This window comes from Apis dorsata, unplaced genomic scaffold (genome assembly GCF_000469605.1).
Source record: "Apis dorsata unplaced genomic scaffold, Apis dorsata 1.3 scaffold_1055, whole genome shotgun sequence".
Classification (NCBI taxonomy): domain Eukaryota; kingdom Metazoa; phylum Arthropoda; class Insecta; order Hymenoptera; family Apidae; genus Apis; species Apis dorsata.
In genome coordinates this window covers 130,258-151,853 of record NW_006264153.1, presented here as the reverse complement: position 1 = coordinate 151,853, position 21,596 = coordinate 130,258, and the positions used below count along the sequence as shown (strand labels likewise).

General features: G+C 25.3%; 2 protein-coding genes and 1 long non-coding RNA gene across 5 annotated transcripts in view; all 3 read left to right on the top strand.

Moving 5' to 3' along the window:
* The window catches only part of LOC116184843 (innexin inx7-like), an 11,276-nt gene extending 3,426 nt beyond the window's left edge, over positions 1–7,850 (top strand). The window contains exons 6-9 of one of the 3 annotated variants that reach the window (XR_422860.2): positions 304–494; positions 1,044–1,314; positions 6,254–6,473; positions 7,741–7,850. Coding sequence is in view for 2 of the 3 variants with exons in the window: in XM_006624382.2 (XP_006624445.1) it covers positions 304–494; positions 1,044–1,293 (441 nt within the window). In the remaining variant the exon portion in view is untranslated. Of the gene's footprint in view, positions 1–303; positions 495–1,043; positions 1,343–1,808; positions 1,853–6,253; positions 6,474–7,740 lie in introns of those variants that run through there. The other 2 variants (XM_006624382.2, XM_006624381.2) reach the window with 2 other exon arrangements.
* A 3,333-nt stretch (positions 7,851–11,183) lies between these two features.
* Positions 11,184–12,214, top strand: LOC116186631. The gene is made up of 2 exons (XR_004151647.1): positions 11,184–11,552; positions 11,951–12,214. It is a non-coding gene; the product is annotated as an uncharacterized LOC116186631 (long non-coding RNA).
* A 3,340-nt stretch (positions 12,215–15,554) lies between these two features.
* LOC102679471 (innexin inx1) lies at positions 15,555–21,453 on the top strand. The gene is made up of 4 exons (XM_006624383.2): positions 15,555–16,941; positions 18,176–18,283; positions 19,714–19,869; positions 20,387–21,453. Exons 1-4 carry the CDS (start codon positions 16,693–16,695, stop codon positions 20,957–20,959), a joined length of 1,086 nt encoding a protein of 361 aa, XP_006624446.1. The 5' UTR covers positions 15,555–16,692; the 3' UTR covers positions 20,960–21,453.
* Positions 21,454–21,596: the final 143 nt, after the last annotated feature.

Here is a 21,596-nt window from a genome sequence, read left to right as displayed (position 1 = left end):
TATATATATATATATATATAAATTTCATTCATAAAAAAAGTTTTTTTCTCTCGTTTCTCACAATTCAATAAAATGAACAAAATCGAGAAGCTGCCAACAATTATCCTCGAATAATTGATGGGATCCAGTTTCGATCTTGCAACAGTTGGTACTACTGTAGTAATATTGTCGCATATATAATACGTGCTTGAAAATATTTTGGAAGTTTCAATGGGTTTGTTTACAATCTAGAATCTGTACGAACTTCGTTCCACGATTTATCTTTTAAAAGAAAAAAAATATCTTTTCGAATAAACGTTCCAGGTAACTAAATGTATCTTTCACAAATACGGTCCATCAGGAACTATACAAAACCACGATGCTCTGTGCATCATGGCATTGAACATCATTAACGAGAAGATCTATGTGTTCCTTTGGTATTGGTACATCATTCTCTCTGTGATAACCGGTTTAGGATTGCTCTGGAGGTTACTTACTATGGCGTTGCATGCCAGGTTACTACTTTATTTATCTATCTATACGTATCTCATGCCTTGTAGATAGTTATTTTTCCAAGAAATACGGATTCTTTGAACTCTTGTATTATTGACTGTGTATTTCTAAATCCATGACAATATATCGCATATGAGAAATACTTCCGCGAAATTCTGATCTCACGTGTGTTAACACCGATATTGCGGATAATTGTAATTTTGAGGAAGTGCTCGTTCAAATATAAATTCCTACACAATTAATAGTGCAATTGGATTAACGAATTTACTTGGAAGAATGCGTTGAAATTCTCAGATAATTTTCGATTTTGAAGAAGAAGCGGAAATTGTTCACATTACTAATTATTTTTACATATGATATCATTTAGAATTTTTTTTCCTCAATAAATTTCATTTTTTAACTTTATTATTTAACATTTCAAATATTCTAAATATTTTTCTTCAAATATATTATATTTTCTAAAAATTGTTTACATTATTTAACATCTCTTAATCCGAATAATTTTATTAATTAACGCTTAATTTTTTTTTAATTAATCTTATATGGATTAGGAGTGAACTATTCAACAAGTTAGTGTTCTCCATGGCTTGTCCTGGGAAATATAATCCGTGGAACGTGCTGGCCGTTACTCATGAGTGCCACTATGGGGATTGGGTATTTCTTTATTATATAGCGAAGAACTTGGATAACTATATATTCAGAGAACTGTTGGTGAAACTTGCCGGTGATCTGGAAGAAAGACGTCAAACTATATACAATATGTCTAACGAAGAGAAACCGTTAAACGATAAAGAGAATTAATTATAACTCGTCTACGCATAAGTGAGCATATTTTTTATTATAAGATTATCAAAAAATCGAAGATATGAAATTAAATTATTAAAATTTTATTTTAATTTTAAAATTAAAATTATAACTTAAAATTATTAATCAAATTATAATGATATATTTATTTTTGGATAAACAAATTTTCAAATAATACGATTTATATATATTTTTTTGATATATTGATCTTTGTATAGTTTTTGCAAAGAAAAGAATGTAAATATTATTGTAAATATAAAAATTAATAAAATAAGTTTGATGATTATGTCAAATAAATCAGTGTTGAATAAAGTCTGAAAAATAAATAGATTAATATCAGATAAAAATATCGGTAAACTCAATAAATAAATATCGATAAAATGAATAAATATTACAAAAAGATAAGAGAAGATATTAAATAGATTTGAAAAGTATCAAATAATTGTTTTTATTTTTTGAGTGAAGTTCAATTAATTTATTTATATGATTAAATTAATTCTTTATGTTTGCAGACAAATTGGATTATTGAGAATTTCTTCAATTTTATTTCTCTTTATTGAAAAAAATTTCAAAATTTTTTAATGTATTTATTAAAATAATTTTGAGAATTTTAAAAATTTGAAGAAAGTTTTTTTCATTTTAACAAATGATTATATAATGAAGTAATGACATTAATAATATATTTTTAAAAGTTTTTTCAAACTTTTTAAAAAGCTAAAAAAAAAATTATACTATTAATTATATATTAAATATAAATAATGTAATTAGCATACGAAATTAAATATTTAATGTAAAATATGTAATAAATATGTAAATAAAATATTTTATTTATATATTTACCTAGTCAAGATCAATCGTAAGTTATTTTTTATATATTTATATAATGTAATTTTGTATTGTAAATACCATCAAATATCATTTTTATTCATATGTGCTACTTATAGTGTAGTTTAGATAGTTATGTAATATAATGTAAATAAATCTAAAGATGTAAAGATTGCATCATCATCAAATTAGACAAATTATCGAATTTGATTCTATTTTTTACATCATTTCAGAAAATTTTAAAACTACATAAAAATTTTTGTTAATGTTGTATAAATAAAACTATATTTTTAATTGTAAGCATTTATTTGAAAGGAAAATTTGTTTTTTTCATAATTATTACCAATTTTTCAATATTACAATCGTTATAAATAATTAATATATTTTTATTGTAAAAATAAAAAAAATATTGTTATATATGTTGCAAAGAAATAAAATAAATAAAATGAAAATTTAAATATTTTTAAATTATTAATATTAGAAATATGTATATTTTAATAAATATTTTAATAAATATGTCTTAACAAATATGTTAATAAAGATTTTATTTTATAATTATTAATATTTTTGAGGAAAATTAATATTGCATTTTTTCAAATACAAATATAATTAGATATAGGTATAAATAGATATCCATTTAATTTTATCATATCACTTGAATCCTAGTCACTTATTTGTGTATAAAATTTTTACGTATATTAAAAGTTATATATATAAATACATAAAAATCATATATATATATATATATAATATATATAATATACAATCATATATATAATATACAGTCAGTATATAATTTTGAAGAGAATATGGTAGTTACATAATTCCTTAAGTTTTTCAACGTAACTCTGTATCTTCCTTCGGTACATCTCAATTAGAGTGCACTTATATACCGTTATATATGCAAGTAAATATAGGTTATATTAAACTGACCTCTTCAGCTGCTCAACAATAATCGGGATTATTAAATCGTTTAAAAGGTTGATTGGTTTTTGCAACGTGACTTATCATTAAATTAATCCATTTACGTTCATCTGCAAATTTTCTAACTTCATTTTCGAGTTAATTGTACGAATGTAATAAACATATTTAAAATTTCAATAATATTCAAATATACTAATAAAATAATAAAATAAAAATTTCAAATATACTAATTTTCCCAGAAGTTATTATTACTTGAAAAATACTTTACAAAATTTGATAATAACTTTCTTCAGATTTGCTTTGGAAATCATAAATCTCATTTTCTTCATAACGAATTTATAGGTTTGATTTTTAGAACTATTGAATGTAACGATGGTTTTTCAAAAAGAAAAATTATTCGACAAAAAGAATGAAATTTAAGTAGATTTTAATTCGTCTTAATAATGGCAATGAAAAACTTATCAAAGCTTGTAACATATGTTGATAGAGAGTTGTATCATCGACACCAATGAAAGAAACTGATTACCCAACTGTTAACTCATTATCGAGAACTGATATTAAGAATATATTTGAAATATCTGTTGTGTATGGTAATAAAATTTATAAGAATAACATAGAAAATTAGAGTACAAAATGTATTAAATAATTATATTTTTATAAATCATTGTATTATTTATGTATTTATAACCTATATTAAATATTATATATATTAATAATATTTTGTCATAGATATAACCTTAAAATAGAAAAACGAAACGAAAGGATGAAATAATATAAAATATTATATATAATATAAAATATTATAATACTAATTAATAAATACTAACAAATAAATACTAACTATAACTAATAAAATAGAATAAAATAAAATAAAAAAAATGTCGTGATTTGAGATTAAAAATTAAACATATCGAAGAAAATGAAGAATGAGTTATTAAAAATAAAAAACGAAATATAATTAAACAATTGTGTGTATTGGATCAAGAGGTAAATTGTAAAATCAGATTACGAGATCTTTGTTCGTTCTTTTTATGAAAAGAAGAATCATCGCGACCGGAACATGGTCCATTATGTTCTCTCTCACAACCGGGAAATGACGACTGTGCATTAGAGAAAAGAGAACATGCATATTATATGGAAGGTTCTTTGACGATCGTAACATATGCATGTATTTAATGTATCTAATGTATTTAAACTGTTCCGATAATTATCCGACACGGTTTTAGTATTATATTTTCTATTAAAATGAATGAATCTGTATTTTACTTATTTTGTGTTATAATTATATAAATCTTATCTGGTGTTATAATTATAAAAATTTGAAAATTTAATAATATATTTGTATTTTTAGTATTAGTCATATTTGATAATTTTAAATAAATATTATATTTTTCTTTTATTTTTTCAAGATTATTTTTTTTAATTTCTTTAATAATTCTAAATTTTAGTATGTAAAAAATTATCATTTAATTTAGAAAAATTTATGAATTTCAAGATCATTTTATAATAATGTCATTAAAAGAACTTATTTACGCATTATATTATAATATATGTCATTCAATAGTAATTAAAAATTCATTAATTCAAATGTTCATCATTACTTAAGTATTTAGAATCGATATATTAGAAGAATAAAATAATAAAGAAAAATAAATTTTTAGTTTTTAATAAAATGTTATTTGTATAATCTTTTTGTGGTTTAGCCATACATTGAAAACCACTGTCTAAAAGAGTAAAGAAAAAAATTAAATATCTTGAACTAAAGATAATAATGAACAGATGAATAAAATGAAACATAAAAATTAAAATTTATATTTCTCAAGACATTTTTGTTTCATTCTACAAGTTCCATTTTCGCTAATAGTTTGGAAATTATATCATTATCGTAACTTATAGAAATCTGATGAAATATCGCAATAAATGACCCGTGATATTTTCCTAATATTACATACACGTGCACGGACTTTCAAAACTAGTCAGATACTGACTCATGAAATAGTAAATTTATTATCTACTCGCTCAGAAAACTGTCACTACCGTTCGTCAGTTGAAAGGAATTTCCGATTATATTATGTTGCTCCATCGTAGAACAGAAAGAAAGTTCAATTTTCGCGCCAGAAAAAGATTGATAAAATCTATTCAGTTGAATATTTTCATAAGTAGAATTTACTTTTGATCTTGTTTGCACTTTGATGATTTATTAAGCTCAAGGTCTTCTCTATGAAGATTAAAAGAAAAAATAAATCATAGACTCTAAGAAAATTTTTCGAAATCCTTAATTATTATGTTATTTGATAAAATTTATTATAGAATATATTATATATATAATATATATTATATATAAATATATTATAAAATATAAATATATTATAAAATTTTTTATAGAATATTCTATTTGTACTTTTATTATTTAGTATTTTATAAAGAAGAAAAATAAATTAAGGCTTATTTTTATGAAATTAATTATAACAAAAACGATTAAAATAACGATAAAACTCATTAGCAGCACAAATGGCATTCTTCATTGGTGGCAGTGAGTAAAATATTCTAAAAGCGTTTCAAGAAGCAAGAAGGATACAGAAGGAATAAGAATGCATTTCGTATTTCATCCAATACTTTACTCTTGTACTCTTCGTGATAGAATTTTGAACGACCAACTGATGTATCTCTGACAAAGTATGCGTGTTTTCTAAAAAAAAAAAAAAAATAAACATCAAGTAATGTCTTGTCTTAACATGATAAGAATACTTATTTTTAGAAATTTTTTGAGTAATAAATTCAAAAAGGATGAAAACGATTGATTTAATATGTTATCCATAAAAGTTTTCATTAAATCATATCGATATATTAACACACTGACTACTACTGTATTTATATTCTTAACCACAATTTATCAGTGGAGCCACAGTAGCCACAGATGACTGGCATCGTTGCATATTCCTGAATAACAAAGTTAATCAACTATGATTATATTGTTACTTTCAAAGTAAAATTTAATCAAATTGTTAACAGTAAAATTTTTAACTTTTTTTTTCTTAAAAAAAACTAATTTCGAAAAATCTTTCGGATAAGTTGTATAGGCATAATAATATCTTGTATTCGTTCATTTATTCGAAACGACGTGGAAACCCATGAATAAACAACGGTGCTGTTGTATCAAGATTCTATCTTTATTCAGTGTGTGTCTTTCGTATTGGCGTGGTTACAGTGAACGTCCAGAGACTTGGAGACCACGTGTGCATGGATAATGAGGTTAACGTGCACTCATCGAGTAAGGTATTTACACATCGGACCGACTCGGATTCAACGTGACCAAGTGTGCCCTTACAAGTCCCAGCCTTTTCCTTCTTTCTATCTACGAACATGGATTCTATTCAACGTATCCTTGGTTACTAGTAATTTTCACTCGCTATTTAGATAACAATTTTGTGAGTACACTTTACAAATAGCAACTAGTTCTATTATCTCTCTTTCTTATTGAAGAGTAAATATTAGATTGATGTTATATATAAGAAACAATCTTTTTTAGTTTTAGTTTAATATTTTTAGTTTAATTTTATATTCTATTGATTTTATAAGATAAAAGCTTTAAAAAATTAATTTTTTAAAAATTACAAACATTTTTATTGATTTAAATTCGATTTAAATTTGATAAAATATAATACTATAAAAAAAATATAATAAATAAAAAAATAATATTTAAAATTATGAAATAAGATAATTAGATGAAAAATAATCTATACCAGTAAATTCAAATTTATCAAATTTTCTTTATTTTAGTAGCAACTATGGTTAAAAAATTAAAGTTAATTTTTGAATAATTTTGTTTAAATTGCTATTCAAATATTTATTCTTCTGTCACCTAAGTGGCTTACAATTATTTTTTTATCGCTGATGTATCATGAATGTGATCGCTTATTAAGTTATGTCTTACACGAGTTGCATTATCAGTTATTTTTAGCTTGTGTAGAATCTCCTCAGAATGTTTAATCAGCGATAAAATAATAAGAAAATTTTAATTAGTATTCTTTATATCACACAGATATATATACACACCTTGTATTGATAATTTCTTAGAAATATCACGATTACAATTGCTATTCGTTCATACTAAGAACTTAAATAAGATATTTCAAGAAATTCTCATAGCACTATAATATTAATAAATGTTTGCTAATCAATTTAATAATTTTAAAATTGACGAAAATTGATCATTAAAAAATTTGCTAATATAATTTTTTTTTAATGTATGATTAATATAAGCAATCAATGTCAAAAATTTAGAAGTCTTTTTTTTTTGTAAATTTAAAATTAGAAAATAATTTTCTAATTATAATAATCATTTTTATTTTGTAATTTTGTTTAAGATTAAATAGGAAAAAGTAAAAAAAAAAAAAAAAAGGAAAAATTAAACTAATAGTAATTATAGAAAGCAGGTCAATGAACTCATAAATTTTCTTGTAACTAACACATATTCTTTAATAACATCATATAATTAATAATATCAAATATATACTTATTAATATATCTATATTTAAAATAATATCATGAAAAAACCTATTATATAAAAAAGTATGCATTTAAATATAAATTATATACTTTCTAGATGCATTTATTTATAACAATTTAATAAAAATTTTATAAAAAAAGCAATAAATATTTTCTTTTATTTTCTTATATAGATTCTTTTTTCAGATAATTGTTCAATTTACAATTGCTAACATTATCGTTGTATCATTATACATTAATGGAAAAGAGAAGGAATGAATGAATTCTATTCTAGTTCGAAGAACAAAGAAATACAAGCTCTCGATCGGTACACAATTTTCATTATTATTTTATTCACGTTATTGGATGCATGTTACACGCACTATGACAGATTATACAATTTAGCACGAAGAATTACAAGGACCAGACTGCGAGCAGAGTCGACATACATTCATCACAATTGACACGATTGACCTACAGCGGTTCTCAACCATGGAGTCTTGTGAAAACCGGTTTGACAAGGTTCAAGAATATAAATGATATCGGTGCTCTATTCGCTTCTTCTCGTGAAAGTACAGTGACAGACGCTAAGAGGAAAAAGCTTCAAGGAAAAATTTAATAATTTATATTAGAATTCAAGAAAAGAATTTATTGTGATATAGATATATTATAAGAAAATTTTGAATTCTAATGAATATATCATATTATCATAGATGAAATAGAATTGGTATAATATATATATATTATAACTTTAAAAGATATTAAATTTTATTTATTTTACATATTTCATAACTTTAAAAACAAATTATTTTTATTTATATTATAGTATAAAATTCATGATTTTATTTTATTGGATTATGGGAGTTATTTATGTAAATTTAACGTAGATCTAATTGTGCAAATAATAATTGTTTCGTTGAAATTTGAATTTCAAACGAATTTACGTAAGTTCATGTGAATTCTGAGAACAATTTATGATGCTTGGTTTTTAAAAGATTCTGGAGGAAACTCCATTTAAACACATCCTGGTTAAATGATCGCTTACGAATAATGATCAACAGAATACTTGAAATTATATAATCAAAAGTTTTAAATAGATTAGATACATTAGTTGGTTATTGAGAAGATGAATAATATTAGAGATGTTAAGTATGATCCCATTGGGAAATAGAAAAAGATGTATTATTGTAATTAAAAAAGTGACATAATTCTCTAAATCATGAAATCACTCGAGAAGATATTAATTTTTTTAAGAAGTTTTAGAAATTAAACTTTGATTCAAATATGTTTATTTTACTTTGAACTATCTAAATTTAATTTCAATTATTTCCTTAATATACTTGAATTTTAAAAAAAACATAAGAGAATAACAAATAATTTATTAATCTATTAATGATATTAATAGATCAATGATATTAATAGTAATTTAATGATATTAATAATTAAGAAAGAAAAATATAAAACATATTTAAAGAATATAAAACATACTTAACCTCTTTAAAGAAAAACATGATAAGTATAACCTCAATAATACCTCAATAAACATATAAAAAAATTGACTAATAAAATAAAAATTCTTCCAAATGAAAAAATAAAATAAATATTTATTTTAAATATATTTTTCCAATTATTAGATTTACGAATAAGAAGAAATTTGAGCAAGGAAGCTTAGTTCAACTGGAAGAACGCAACTCTCATGGAACGCGATCGAGTGCATCGAATGGCGGTCACGGTTTTTGAACAAACCACAGGTGACGAGAAGACTTGTAAGATTTATTGTGGACGATGCACGTAAAGCGGTTTGGTCGAAAAGCAAAGAGGAAAGAGCAATTTTTCGCTGACAAAACGAGTGATTGTCGTCGTTTATAAACTCTAATTAAGATAATTGCAACTAAGGACGCGTTTAAAGCGTAGCAAAGGGGACGAACCATTAAACTCAAACATATTATTTGGTGGTTGAACAAATAATATGGAATTTCGATAAAAGAAAATTTAATATTATTGCGCATATATTTGTTTCAATCTTTTTAATATCTCTAATTCATTATTTCCTTTTTGTTTTAAAGTTCAAAATTCATTTAATTTATAAAATATTTGCAGATATATTTTTATGGAAATTGAGACTAAAACAAAATTCAATGAGCGAAAAATAAAATTCAAAACAAATTCTACCATAAAAATATAAAATGTAATAATATCAAAAAAAAAGATTCGATTCATCAGAAAATGTTTATATTTTTAACTTCTTTATTTAATATTCTTTCCATAAAAATAAAACCAGTTTTTCAATCGTGTCGGTTTAATATTTTATTTAATATTTCATATATTTAAGAATTTATGAATACAAATTTAAATGAAATCGCATGAAATCTTCCTGAAAATTCAATATACATTTAGAAAATTTGATAAATTTGTCGAATTGTTGATTAAAATTCTTTTTTATTTCTCTTTAAAATCATTAAATAAAAATGGTCATTTTCCTAGAAACGTCACTCGTTAGTGTAGTAGGGGTTCAATATAATTCTTAAATGCTGCTTTTAGTGCCTTGACCGAGTTTAATGTACCCACACTATAATGTGGGGTGATATTATTCAATAGGTTTATAGAGAGAGGTCACTTTCTGTGATAAGATAACAGCGAATCACAAGAATGAATATATATATTTTCGAATAAATTTCAATTGATCAATGATCTTGGATTCAGTGCAGGCATTCGATTTTTTTCTTTTCGTTTCCGTTTTTTTCCCCTCTCATTTTTCGTTTTTTCTTTCTTTTTCTTTTTTTTTTTTTTTTTTTCTTTTTTTTTTTTTTTTTTTCTTTTTTTTTTTTTTTTTTTCTTTTTTTTTTTTTTTGTTTTGTTTTCATTTTTATCTCGTTATATGTGTGACGTTTGTTACATGGAACACGGTCACAAGAATCAACCTGGTTGTGTATAGAGAAACTGAGATGTCGGTGGGTCGTGGCGATATCGTATTGCGGTGCGTCTGCACAAAAGCTTGGGTTACATCACGTTGCACATTTGGACCAGCGACCGGTTGCAACGAAAACGAGACCACGATATGAAAACCACGGTACTAACGTAATTTACGTGAACAAGAACGTTCAAAAAAAAGAATAATCGTGTCAAATAAAGTAAAGTATTGCTTTGATCTAGATTAAGTTTTCATTTTTTTCTTTTTTTGCAGAAAAGAATATCATGTACAAAAAATGGTATCAAAATATCTTTCAATATTTTTTGTTTACTTCTGAAAACAAAAAAGGTTATTGAACTAAGTAAGTAAATAGAGAAATATTTTAATGCAATTATTTTTAATTATATAATTTATAATTATCTAAATATAAATATTTTTTAACCTAATTATTTTTTATATATTAATCTAACCTAACCAAAACATTTCTTAAAGGAATGTGAAGGACATACAATATTAAAAGTAATTCTCTGAAGATTCTTTTTATAAAATGACTTTCACGAAAATCAATTTTGAAAGTGGACAAGATAGAAGCATACTTTTTTAAAAGCGGTACAAAAAGTAGAAAGTTTGAAAATGACAATAGTGACATTCAGCAACAAAGTAACAGTAATTTTACTATATCGAATTCACAAACTTTATCAAATCTTATATATTTATTTTAGTTTTCAACCACTTTTCTTTTTTATTCATTGTTCCTTTTCGACAAAAGAGAATTCCACTCTGATCAAGCTATATCGAGATTAATTCGTATTTGCACAGTTTCCTAATGTTTAAATATTTATCCAATATTTATTATATTTTAATATTTCAATAGAATTATTTATTATTAATAAAGTAAAAATATAATAATGCTGACAATTTCCAGAATCTAAATTTCTTTCATTAATAGACACGATGCGATCCCAACATGTATCCATACATATCGATCATACATATATATGTATACCATGAGACGTTACTCAAATGATGCTAGTCCAGATGGAGACATGAAAAGATTCTCATACCCACGAATTCATTCTGTTATATCAAAGTTCTTGACTCATAGATGGTATGTCAGTTATTGTTGACTAACTTGTTTTAATTATTCATATAGTATATTAGTAGAAATCTTTGAATACAAAAAACCGTTCCTAATTCCTAACCTAATATTTTCAATTCTTATTTCTTAAATCTTAAATTCGGAATTCTCAGAATAACAAGATTATTCTCTATTTTTTATATTTTCCAGATGGTTTTCTCTTTTTGTCTAACAATTTTTAATGTTTTGAAGCAATTTTCTTGGAATTTGGATAATTTAAAATTGCATTTTCAATTGAACATTTAATCCTAATTGACTAATTTTAACTTTTAAGAATTGAAAAAAAAATGCAAATTTTACATTTAATTTAGAGTTAAAAAAATTTGAAAAATCTCGATATTATTTTCAATATTTTCAATCTATTGCAGATTCAAGGTAAATTTATATTCGGAGAACGGCTTTCCCTAGTATCCTTGACTTTTTAATTCATATTGCACTTGTATTCGTGCCTCATTTATTTTCTTCACATTGAATGTGATAGTTACAAAGTTTTAACGATTCAAGCTTTGAATTATCAGAAACGTGATTCAACAGCATCCTATCTAGCAAATGCTTATTCATACAATTACAAAGATTATTTTTTATTAAATAAAAACAGAAAATAAATAAACAGAATTTTCTTAACTGATAATATAATAAAAATGATTTTCTCTGATATTGATTATTTTATTGATTATTTATCATTTTCAATTTGTTTCATAAGATAAATTTATTGGGATCTTGTAACATGTTAAACCCTTTCACTTTCACTTACTCTAACTTAACCTTTTTAATGTTATATATATTTACAAATTAAAAAACATAGACTTGATGTAAATGATTATATTAAATTATTATTATATTATATTAAATTTATAATAAATTGAATGAATGTATGATATTCTTGCAATACAACATATAAAAATTCTTTTGAAATTTCAGAAGAAATATTTATTTGAAGTTTTCTCGGTTAAAGGCCAGTAAAAAACCAAGGTTTTAAGTGAAAGGTATTTTTCAAGAATAAAACAAGGTTTAAATTGATTAGCTATATATGCCCTCATTATATTCTCGTAATTATCAAGAAATGATAATTTTTCATCCCGACATTTATTATATAAATTTAATAAATCTCATTATAAATATTTTAAAGAATGTCACGACTCATAAGTTGCGAACCACTGTTATTAAATTCTATAAAAAGAAGAAATAAAATTCATATTTATAACATAATCGATGAGAAATTTGGCAATTCCTTTTGTTTATATCTTGAAAATATTCTACTTCGAATATTCTCTAGAAAATTTTTTACCTATTATAAATTCATTTAAACAAACGAAAATTTCTTTACATCTTCTAATAAGCACAAGCGATAAACGACGACGAGCGTACGAAAATATTTACATAATATCATATTACCATTTGCTATTGATACGCCATAGCAGCAACGGACCGTTTATGTATCGTTTTACTTCGAATTAAAGTTTTGCTGATTTTCTTTCGTAGAACATTAGTTTAGTTTCTAAGTGCAGCGATAGATTCTTAGTAACCGGAACTCCTGTCTTGTCTCTGGAACATTTACGAGATTCCGTAAACATGTGCGTAACATGTGTCACCATCGTTTTTACAAGAGTGAATATTTGTAGTAGGCATAAATTAAGTCGATCATAAATCTAACACCCTAATTTTTAAATATTTAGAAGAATAAAATAGCTTTATTATTAATTATTTATTGAAATTATAATTTATATTTTTAAAAAATGATATCTAATAATTATTTATATTTATTATGTGTTATATTTTTTTTCTAAGAAAAAATATGTTAAAATTTTCTGAATTTTAAAAAATTGTTTCTTTAAATTTTCGTTTTATCTTTAAAAAAAATTTATGTCAATGGCAATGAACAACAGCTTATGTAAAAATATTGTATTCGTGTAAAAATTCTTTATTTTTTTGAAATCTTTGTACAGTCAACTGATATTGAAAATTATGACGCGATAAATTTACATAAATATTGATGTTCATTTATGTAGAATTAAAAATATGAATTTTAATATTAAAAATATTAATTTTTATGAATTGCGATAAACAGTTATTTCAATTTTATATAATCATTATAAATTTGTAAAAAAAAAAAATTGTACATTATAAAAATATCTTTTTATATAATAAAATTTACTGAATTTTAAATATAAAATTACAAGGAAAATAAACAATTTTCCTATAAATAAAAAAAAACATATATATATAATTATAAAGGAATTTATTAAAAAATAAATATCAATTATAAATATAAAGATAAAAATATCGAAGAAAAAATAAAAAATTCAAATTAATGGAAAAATTATATAAGTTTCAAGGTTTCTACTTCAGTATTCAACTAAATATTACAAATATAAAATTTAAATACATAAAAAAAAAATTATCAAATTTTAAACAAACTTTTAAAAAAAAAAATTATCAAATTTTTTTTTTAATTTTTATTATTTTTGTTGCAATTTAATATATATTTCAGCATTTAACATAATCTTAAACAAAATGACGCTGAATACAAGAGACTGGTATTTTCGTAGGATAAAATTTTCGCAGTTCTTTCAGGAACCGTGCATTTGGTCACGTACAAATTACAGCAACCCTTTGTTAAACGATAGAATAAAGACATAAAACGTGAGAAGAAGCGAGCAGACAGCACTAAATTGCTGATATTGATTGCAATAATATCCTGTTATATTGCCTTATGTAATTTCATATGCAAATTTATTTTTATGTATAAAATGAATTTGAAAATATGAAAAAAATGTAAAAATATAATTTCGATTATTACATATCAATTTTTATTCTTTATTAAATATAATAATCAAATTTTTTTATTCATTTTAATTTTTAAAATCTATTGTCTTACTTTTCATTTAGAAAGTAGTACAATCTATTATTAGTTACAGTTTGCAAATATCATCTAATGATACTAATAATATTAACATAAATAGTAGAAATTCACTATATTTTAGTTATCTATAATATATTAAAAATGTCATAAAAAAATGAAAATTATTTATTCAGAATTTCAACGTGCAGTTATTTTTTTTATTGAATTTACGAATATTAAATATAATATAAGATAAATATATTTTATTTTATAATATTCGAGATTTGTTTACATCAAAAAAATAATGGAAGAAATGAAAACATACTTATTGGAAATTTGAAACTTCCTATAATTTTCTTCTTTAAAAAAAAAATATATATTCATTAATTTTATATATAAAATAATTCTAAACATGATGTTATTATTCAGAATACAAATTTTGTTCGTATAAATTCTGCATATGATCCTTCTGTCGACCTCAGTGTTCAATTGAATTTAACGATCAAATTAAACCGATTTACTTTCATTATGATATTCGAGGCGAAGAAGAGATCGGCCAAAACAGAAAAGAAAAAGAAAGATGCAAGCAAATAACGGTAATGGGAGTCTCAAGTTTTAAATCACCACAAATTTTGAAATAGAATATTATTGAAAGAAAAACTAAAAATTTTTATAATTATACATTATAAATATATGAAATTTTTTTTTATTATAATTTATATTTTTTGAATATTAGATAGAAATATCTTGTTATATACTATTTTCGTATGCTTGAAATTCGAAATATTTGCTATCTATTATTTTCATAATAAATAAAATTAAACAGAAAAAAAGAAATAAAAAATAAAACCTATATGATAATCTTTTTTATAAATTTTTTTTTTATATTTCTTAATTTTAAATATATACGTTCTAAGCATAGAAAATAAATTATTAAAAAATAGAAAGAATCGAACGTACAACAGTAGCCCTCATCGCTGAACGCAGGAGCATGCACTATGGAAACAGGGTATACAATATATTGTGGTATATAAAGGGGGGAGTTTGAAGCAGCCCATCGGTCCCCCACCGTTTCGATCCCCACCTCCTGGGCCCTCTCCTACTCGTTTCTACTCCGGCAGTCCCCCTAGCAGATCGAAAGAGTTTCCCTCTCGCCCCTCTGCTGAACAACAAGCCACTGACTTCTCGTCAGTCGACGTTGAAGACTGCTACGTACATACGTGTATATGCTCGACACAATTCGGTGTTGGCTACTCGCAACCCGTTCATCGGACGATCTATCTGAACGATATATTGAGAGAAAAAATTCTGCGCGAAGAGGAGAGAGAGAGAGAAAGAGAAGGAGAAAGAGGGGGTTCGTGGCACGCTGAGAGAGTTCAAGGTGTTGCACAACTTTGCGTCAGGCTGTGTTTCTCTCTGAGAAATCCTCGACTGACGAAAAAAACAGCAGCAGATTGATAGTGAGTGTCGTAGCTTTGACACAAAGCGAAAAATTAATCGGTTTAGTGGCGTGACATAGCGCGATTACGGAGATCGAGAAAACTAGACGAAACGAGCGCGCGTCTCGATTACATGTAGCTCTATCTATCAAGGAATCACAGAGATCACGTGGAAAAAGACATACAATCGATCCAGAAAACACTGTTTGCTTCCAGTAACACGTACGGTTATTTGTTTACCACGACTCACCTGAACGTTTTCTGAACGTGTTTAACGCCTTCGAACCGATTGATTGGCGGCAAAAAATGTTGACAGGACACGTTTGTTTCGTTAAGGCATTCCAGAATTAAATTCTTGCCAGAAGATAACCGTGTGCGTGTGTAAAGTCTAAAGTGGCCGTTCGCGATCTCGTTCAACGTGGTTCGGTGACCGATCGCGTGTGCGCGCGCGCACACTCTCTTCTGTCCGAAGAAAGAACAAGAAGCAGTGGTGGAGTAGGGCAGAAGAAAAGGAAGAAGGACGCCAAAGGAGAAGGAGAACCGGGAGAAAAGGAAAAGAGGGAGGCACGCCGCGTGGACACAGCCGTACGATCGTGTGTCTGTTTCGTTTCGTTTTACCGCTTTTCGAGTCTGAGCTGGTAGATGAAGACTCGGGAAAGTTTCAGTTAATATCCGATTTTTCCGATACGTGTTTCTCTTGTTTTTTTCTCTTTTGTTTTTTTTTTCGTTCGTGAACGATTTTACCACGTGGGAATAATCGTGCAAAGGAGAAGAAAACATACGAGGATTGTAAACAACCTAACGCATCGTTTGATTAAAGAAAACAATCATGTATAAACTACTAGGAGGTCTTGGACAATACTTGAAATGGCAGGAAATCACAACAGATTCTATGGTGTTTCGGTTACACAACCACTTTACAACGGTGCTACTTTTCACGTGTTCGATGGTAATCACGGCCACCCAATACGTAGGCAATCCGATCTCCTGCATCGTTCAGGGTTTACCCACGCACCCTATCAACACTTATTGCTGGATAACTTCTACATTTACTATGCCGGACGCATTTAATCGGCAGGTGGGTAATCTGGTTTAACGACTACGTTCCTAATTTTCTAACTTAGATTCATATTTAATCACGGCACCACAGGACCACTTATTTCTAACCTTCGAAACCTTGATGGGCATAGTGTGGGGTTACGAATCGTTGATAACTATAGAAAAATGTTATACCGACTGGTTTTCGATATAATAAAATTATAAAATAGATTTTATTTTTATATAACTGAAATAAAACATAATTTAAAAAGACTTTAAATTAACATATATTATAAAAATTCAATTATTAAATTCAAAACAAATTAATTATTAAAAATTATTTTAATATATGTAATAACATTAAATATTTATTTGTAATGTTTGGTGAATAATACAATTTTATATTTTTTTTACATATTTATATTATGTAGATTATTTAATTTGTAGTTTATTAATTAAAATATTTATTACTATTATTAATTAATTATTTAAATAATCATAAATAATTTAGATTTTGTTATAATTAATAAATATATAAAAAATAATTTAGATAAATAATTTAGATATTTTGTTTTAATTAAAAATAAAAATATACTTATTAATAATTGCAATATAATTGCAATAAAAATAATGAACTTTGAAAAAAATTTCTTGATGTAATAATAAATTTTCAAAAATTTTGCTTGATAATGTTAATAATATTGCTTGAAATGTTATTTTTTTTATTTTTTTATTGCAAATAAAAAAAATATAATATATGGATGGAAAAATTTTAGGATTTATACTAAAATTATCTAATAACCTCAATAACTCATTATTTTTTGTAACTTTATATATAATTATTCATTTTATATAAAATTTTAAATCTTAAATGTAGTTTTAGTGTATGTATTTTGATATTAAATTTTGAAATGTCTATAAAAAAAAATTTATATATATATAATATTTTTTATTATAAAATCAATTTTTTTCATTCAGTAAATATTACACTATAAATTTATGTTGAATATATTTAATTATATAAAATAGAGATAAATATTTGTCTAATATATTTTAATTTTCTTTACTTTTATCAAGTATCAAATAAATTCTTCTAAATTAATTCTTTTAAAATAAAATTTTTTATCTTTTCATCATTTCACTTCTCTTTTGATAATCGTTTCTGATAAATCCTATAAAGACTATAGAAAATGCATACATAATGAAAATATAAATTAATCAACACTCTTTCGTTGTTATTCTATTGTTAAAAGAATATTTATTTCTTTCATTAGGTTGGTCTAGAGGTGGCGCATCCAGGAGTAGCGAACGACTTCGGCGATGTAGATGCGAGGAAATATTATACTTATTACCAATGGGTGTGCTTTGTGTTATTCTTCCAGGTAAAGGCTCGTTTATCAGTAATCTACCACGCGACAGATAAAACACAGACAGCTGCACGTGCCTTCTCGGTTAGGTTTTTCTTTACTGTTCTCATCTTTCTCGTATTGGATATCTGAAACTGACTCGCGGACAAAAATGCATGAGCGTAAAAAATTGACTTGACTTAAAATTTTATCATACTGATGATAATCTATTTTTTTTTGCAGTGCTATCAGTTTTTGTCTTTACCTGTCTTGAGAACTGCTTTGGCAGTAGTTTCGGTCTATTTGACGCCTTTATCGGTAGAGTCGAAAGACTAGATTAAATTAAGAAGAATCATCAGCAAGTTTGCACGCCTATATAATATAAAAAATAGGAAAATATAAAAAATAGAAATATAAAGAATAGAATTAAAACGATTCTACACGTGATTACATTTATAATTGTTAAAAATTGTCACTTGAAAAAATTTTGAAATTTGGAAAAGAGAGATTTCGATTTGTGTTGATTTCAGTTTCGATTCTACAAATATTCTGTAACAATTCCAATGGTTTATTATAATCCGTTATATATATGTATATATATCATATTTGATTTAAAAATTTTGCTTTTAATTTAATTTTTTTTCAATTAAGTTTTGTAAGCAGAGATTTCAGATAGAAGAGTTTAGATAAACATAAATAGATGTGAAATTTAATTCTTCAGATTGAAGATATCTTAATTATACGTTTAAATCATAATAAAACAATAAATGATAACAAACAATGACTATATTCATGAATTAATGATTCAGGATTATTGATTTATTAATATTTGTTTAATACAAAATCGATATATAGGTGATATATAATCTTTATGGAATTATTATAGAATTTAAATAATATTAAAAAAATGCTAAATTGAAAAAATTACTTTGAATATAATAAATGAATATTTAAATAATTAAATTTTTATTATTGCAAATTTTATAGATTATATAACTCTTTTTATAATATGTCTCAATACTGGCATTATTGATTCTATTTATCTGAATATGAATTCATATTACTTAAATGAGAAATGATAGGTAATGAAGAGAATCAGAATACTCTTATATATGCTCCAGTTACATGTAAGAACTGTTTGTCTCATGACTCCGTTCAGATAAAAGAAGTTCCATTGTAAATGTATATGTTTTTTACGTAACCATTGGAATTTCTTTCACTGATAAATGTAATATGAGATTTGCGTATATCGCGAAGAAATCAATATTATATTGGTCGCTTTATGCAAACTGCATAGCTTATACATGGATTATACATCGTTGGTGTTTTCATAAATATATTATAAAATGATTGCTTAATTTTTAAAGAAATGTTTTTTTGTGCATAATTTCATTCAAATATACATTTTCATGCTTAAAAAAAAAATATTTTCTTTTAATCAACGAAATATTTATAATTTTTCACAGGCAGTACTATGCTACGTTCCACAATGGTTATGGAATATGTGGGAGGGCGGTTTGATCAACGCACTGGTTATGGGTATGAATCAAGGTCTCGATCACGAAGATAATATTCAAAGAAAGAAATCTACGCTTATGGTTTATTTAATGCAATATAGAAAGGTAAATTTATTTATATATTTATAAGTGATAATATATATATATATATAATATTATTTCAATTGAATAAAAAAAATTATATTCTTATAAGAATATTCTAATAAGAATATGAGAAATACTTTATAAAAATTATGAATTAATCTTTAATTTATAATGAATTTATCAATAATATCATAATTGAATTTATCAACACTTTTTTAAAATACATATTTTTCATTAATTATATAATATTAGAAAATTAAATACAATTCTTTGAAAAAGAATTGTAAAGTTTAATTGCTAATATAAAATTAAGAAAGTAAAAATAATAATTACTGATTAATTAATTTTTTTAAGTTAATTTTTTAATACTTTAAAACAAATTTTTATCAACCATGATACTTCAAAATCATATCTTGGGAGAAAGAACATAAAAGGTTAACAAAGAAGAGAAAGAAGGCTGAGATGATTTGGTTAAATCCAATTTGCCTTCATTGAGTCCAATTTATGCCAATTCACCGATTGCTTGTTCTTCTTTCAGACACACAACACGTATGTGTACCGGTATTTCGCCTGCGAGGCCCTCTGTCTTGTCAATATTTTCCTTCAACTGTACCTGATGAATCGGTTTTTCGACGGCGAATTCCTCAGCTATGGACTGCGAGTTTTACAATTATCCGATGTCCCACAAGAAGAACGTGTAGATCCTATGGTCTACGTCTTTCCACGCGTTACCAAATGCATTTTCCACAAGTATGGTGCATCAGGAACCATACAGAAGCACGACTCTCTATGTATTCTACCGTTGAACATCGTCAACGAAAAAACGTATATTTTCATCTGGTTCTGGTATACTATTCTATCGATTTTGTTGATCGGCTTGATGGTCTACAGAGCTGCCATAATCTTCGCCCCAGCCGTCAGACCAAGATTGCTTCATCTGTCATCAAGACTTCTCTCCATAGAAACCTGCAACAGTATCAGCAAGAAGATTGACCTTGGCGATTGGTGGCTTCTCTACATACTCTCTTCTAACATGGACTCGTTGATTTACAGGGATTTCTTGCAAGAGCTTACTAAAAAAATGAGCGATTCACATTCAGTCGTTGCCTAGATTACATTTTGCTATTTTACAAACTAAAATTAAAAGACATGGATTGAAAGAATAATAGAATTATGGACTGATTCGTTGATTGGTCAATAGGCAGATTCTATATTTTCTGCTGAGAGATTATTTTTACTGTAGAAAATTAAAGAAAGTTAAGTCGTTGAAAGAAAATATATATGTAAATCTGCGCATTTATATAAATGAAGCGAGAATTCATAAAGAGATATTTTCCTAACTTAGCGCTTAAAGAACGAAACAATTGCTATATACGACTGACGTAGAAAATGCGATGAAGACATTCCTAATGCCGCATTAAAGTGACCACTTTAGGATCTCTGTATGTGTGCTCGTGCGTGCGTATTTGTGTGTGCGTATGTATATGTGGATATGGTAGCTGCGTGTTATGTATACTCACGCGTGCATCATCATTGTTTCTCAACGATTAGGTCTCGAGAGAATCGTTCTGTATCTTTTCATTTAGTGTTCGTTTTCCAAAGCAAGCAAAGCTATTTTATTTCTTCGAGTATTGCTCAAAGAAAATCGTTTCACTAGGATTAGAAAAATTTCTTGATCGTGAGGATCTTAACGTGCAAGGATATGTATTTTACTGTGCAACGCCTTTTTTGCTATGAGATCATACTGG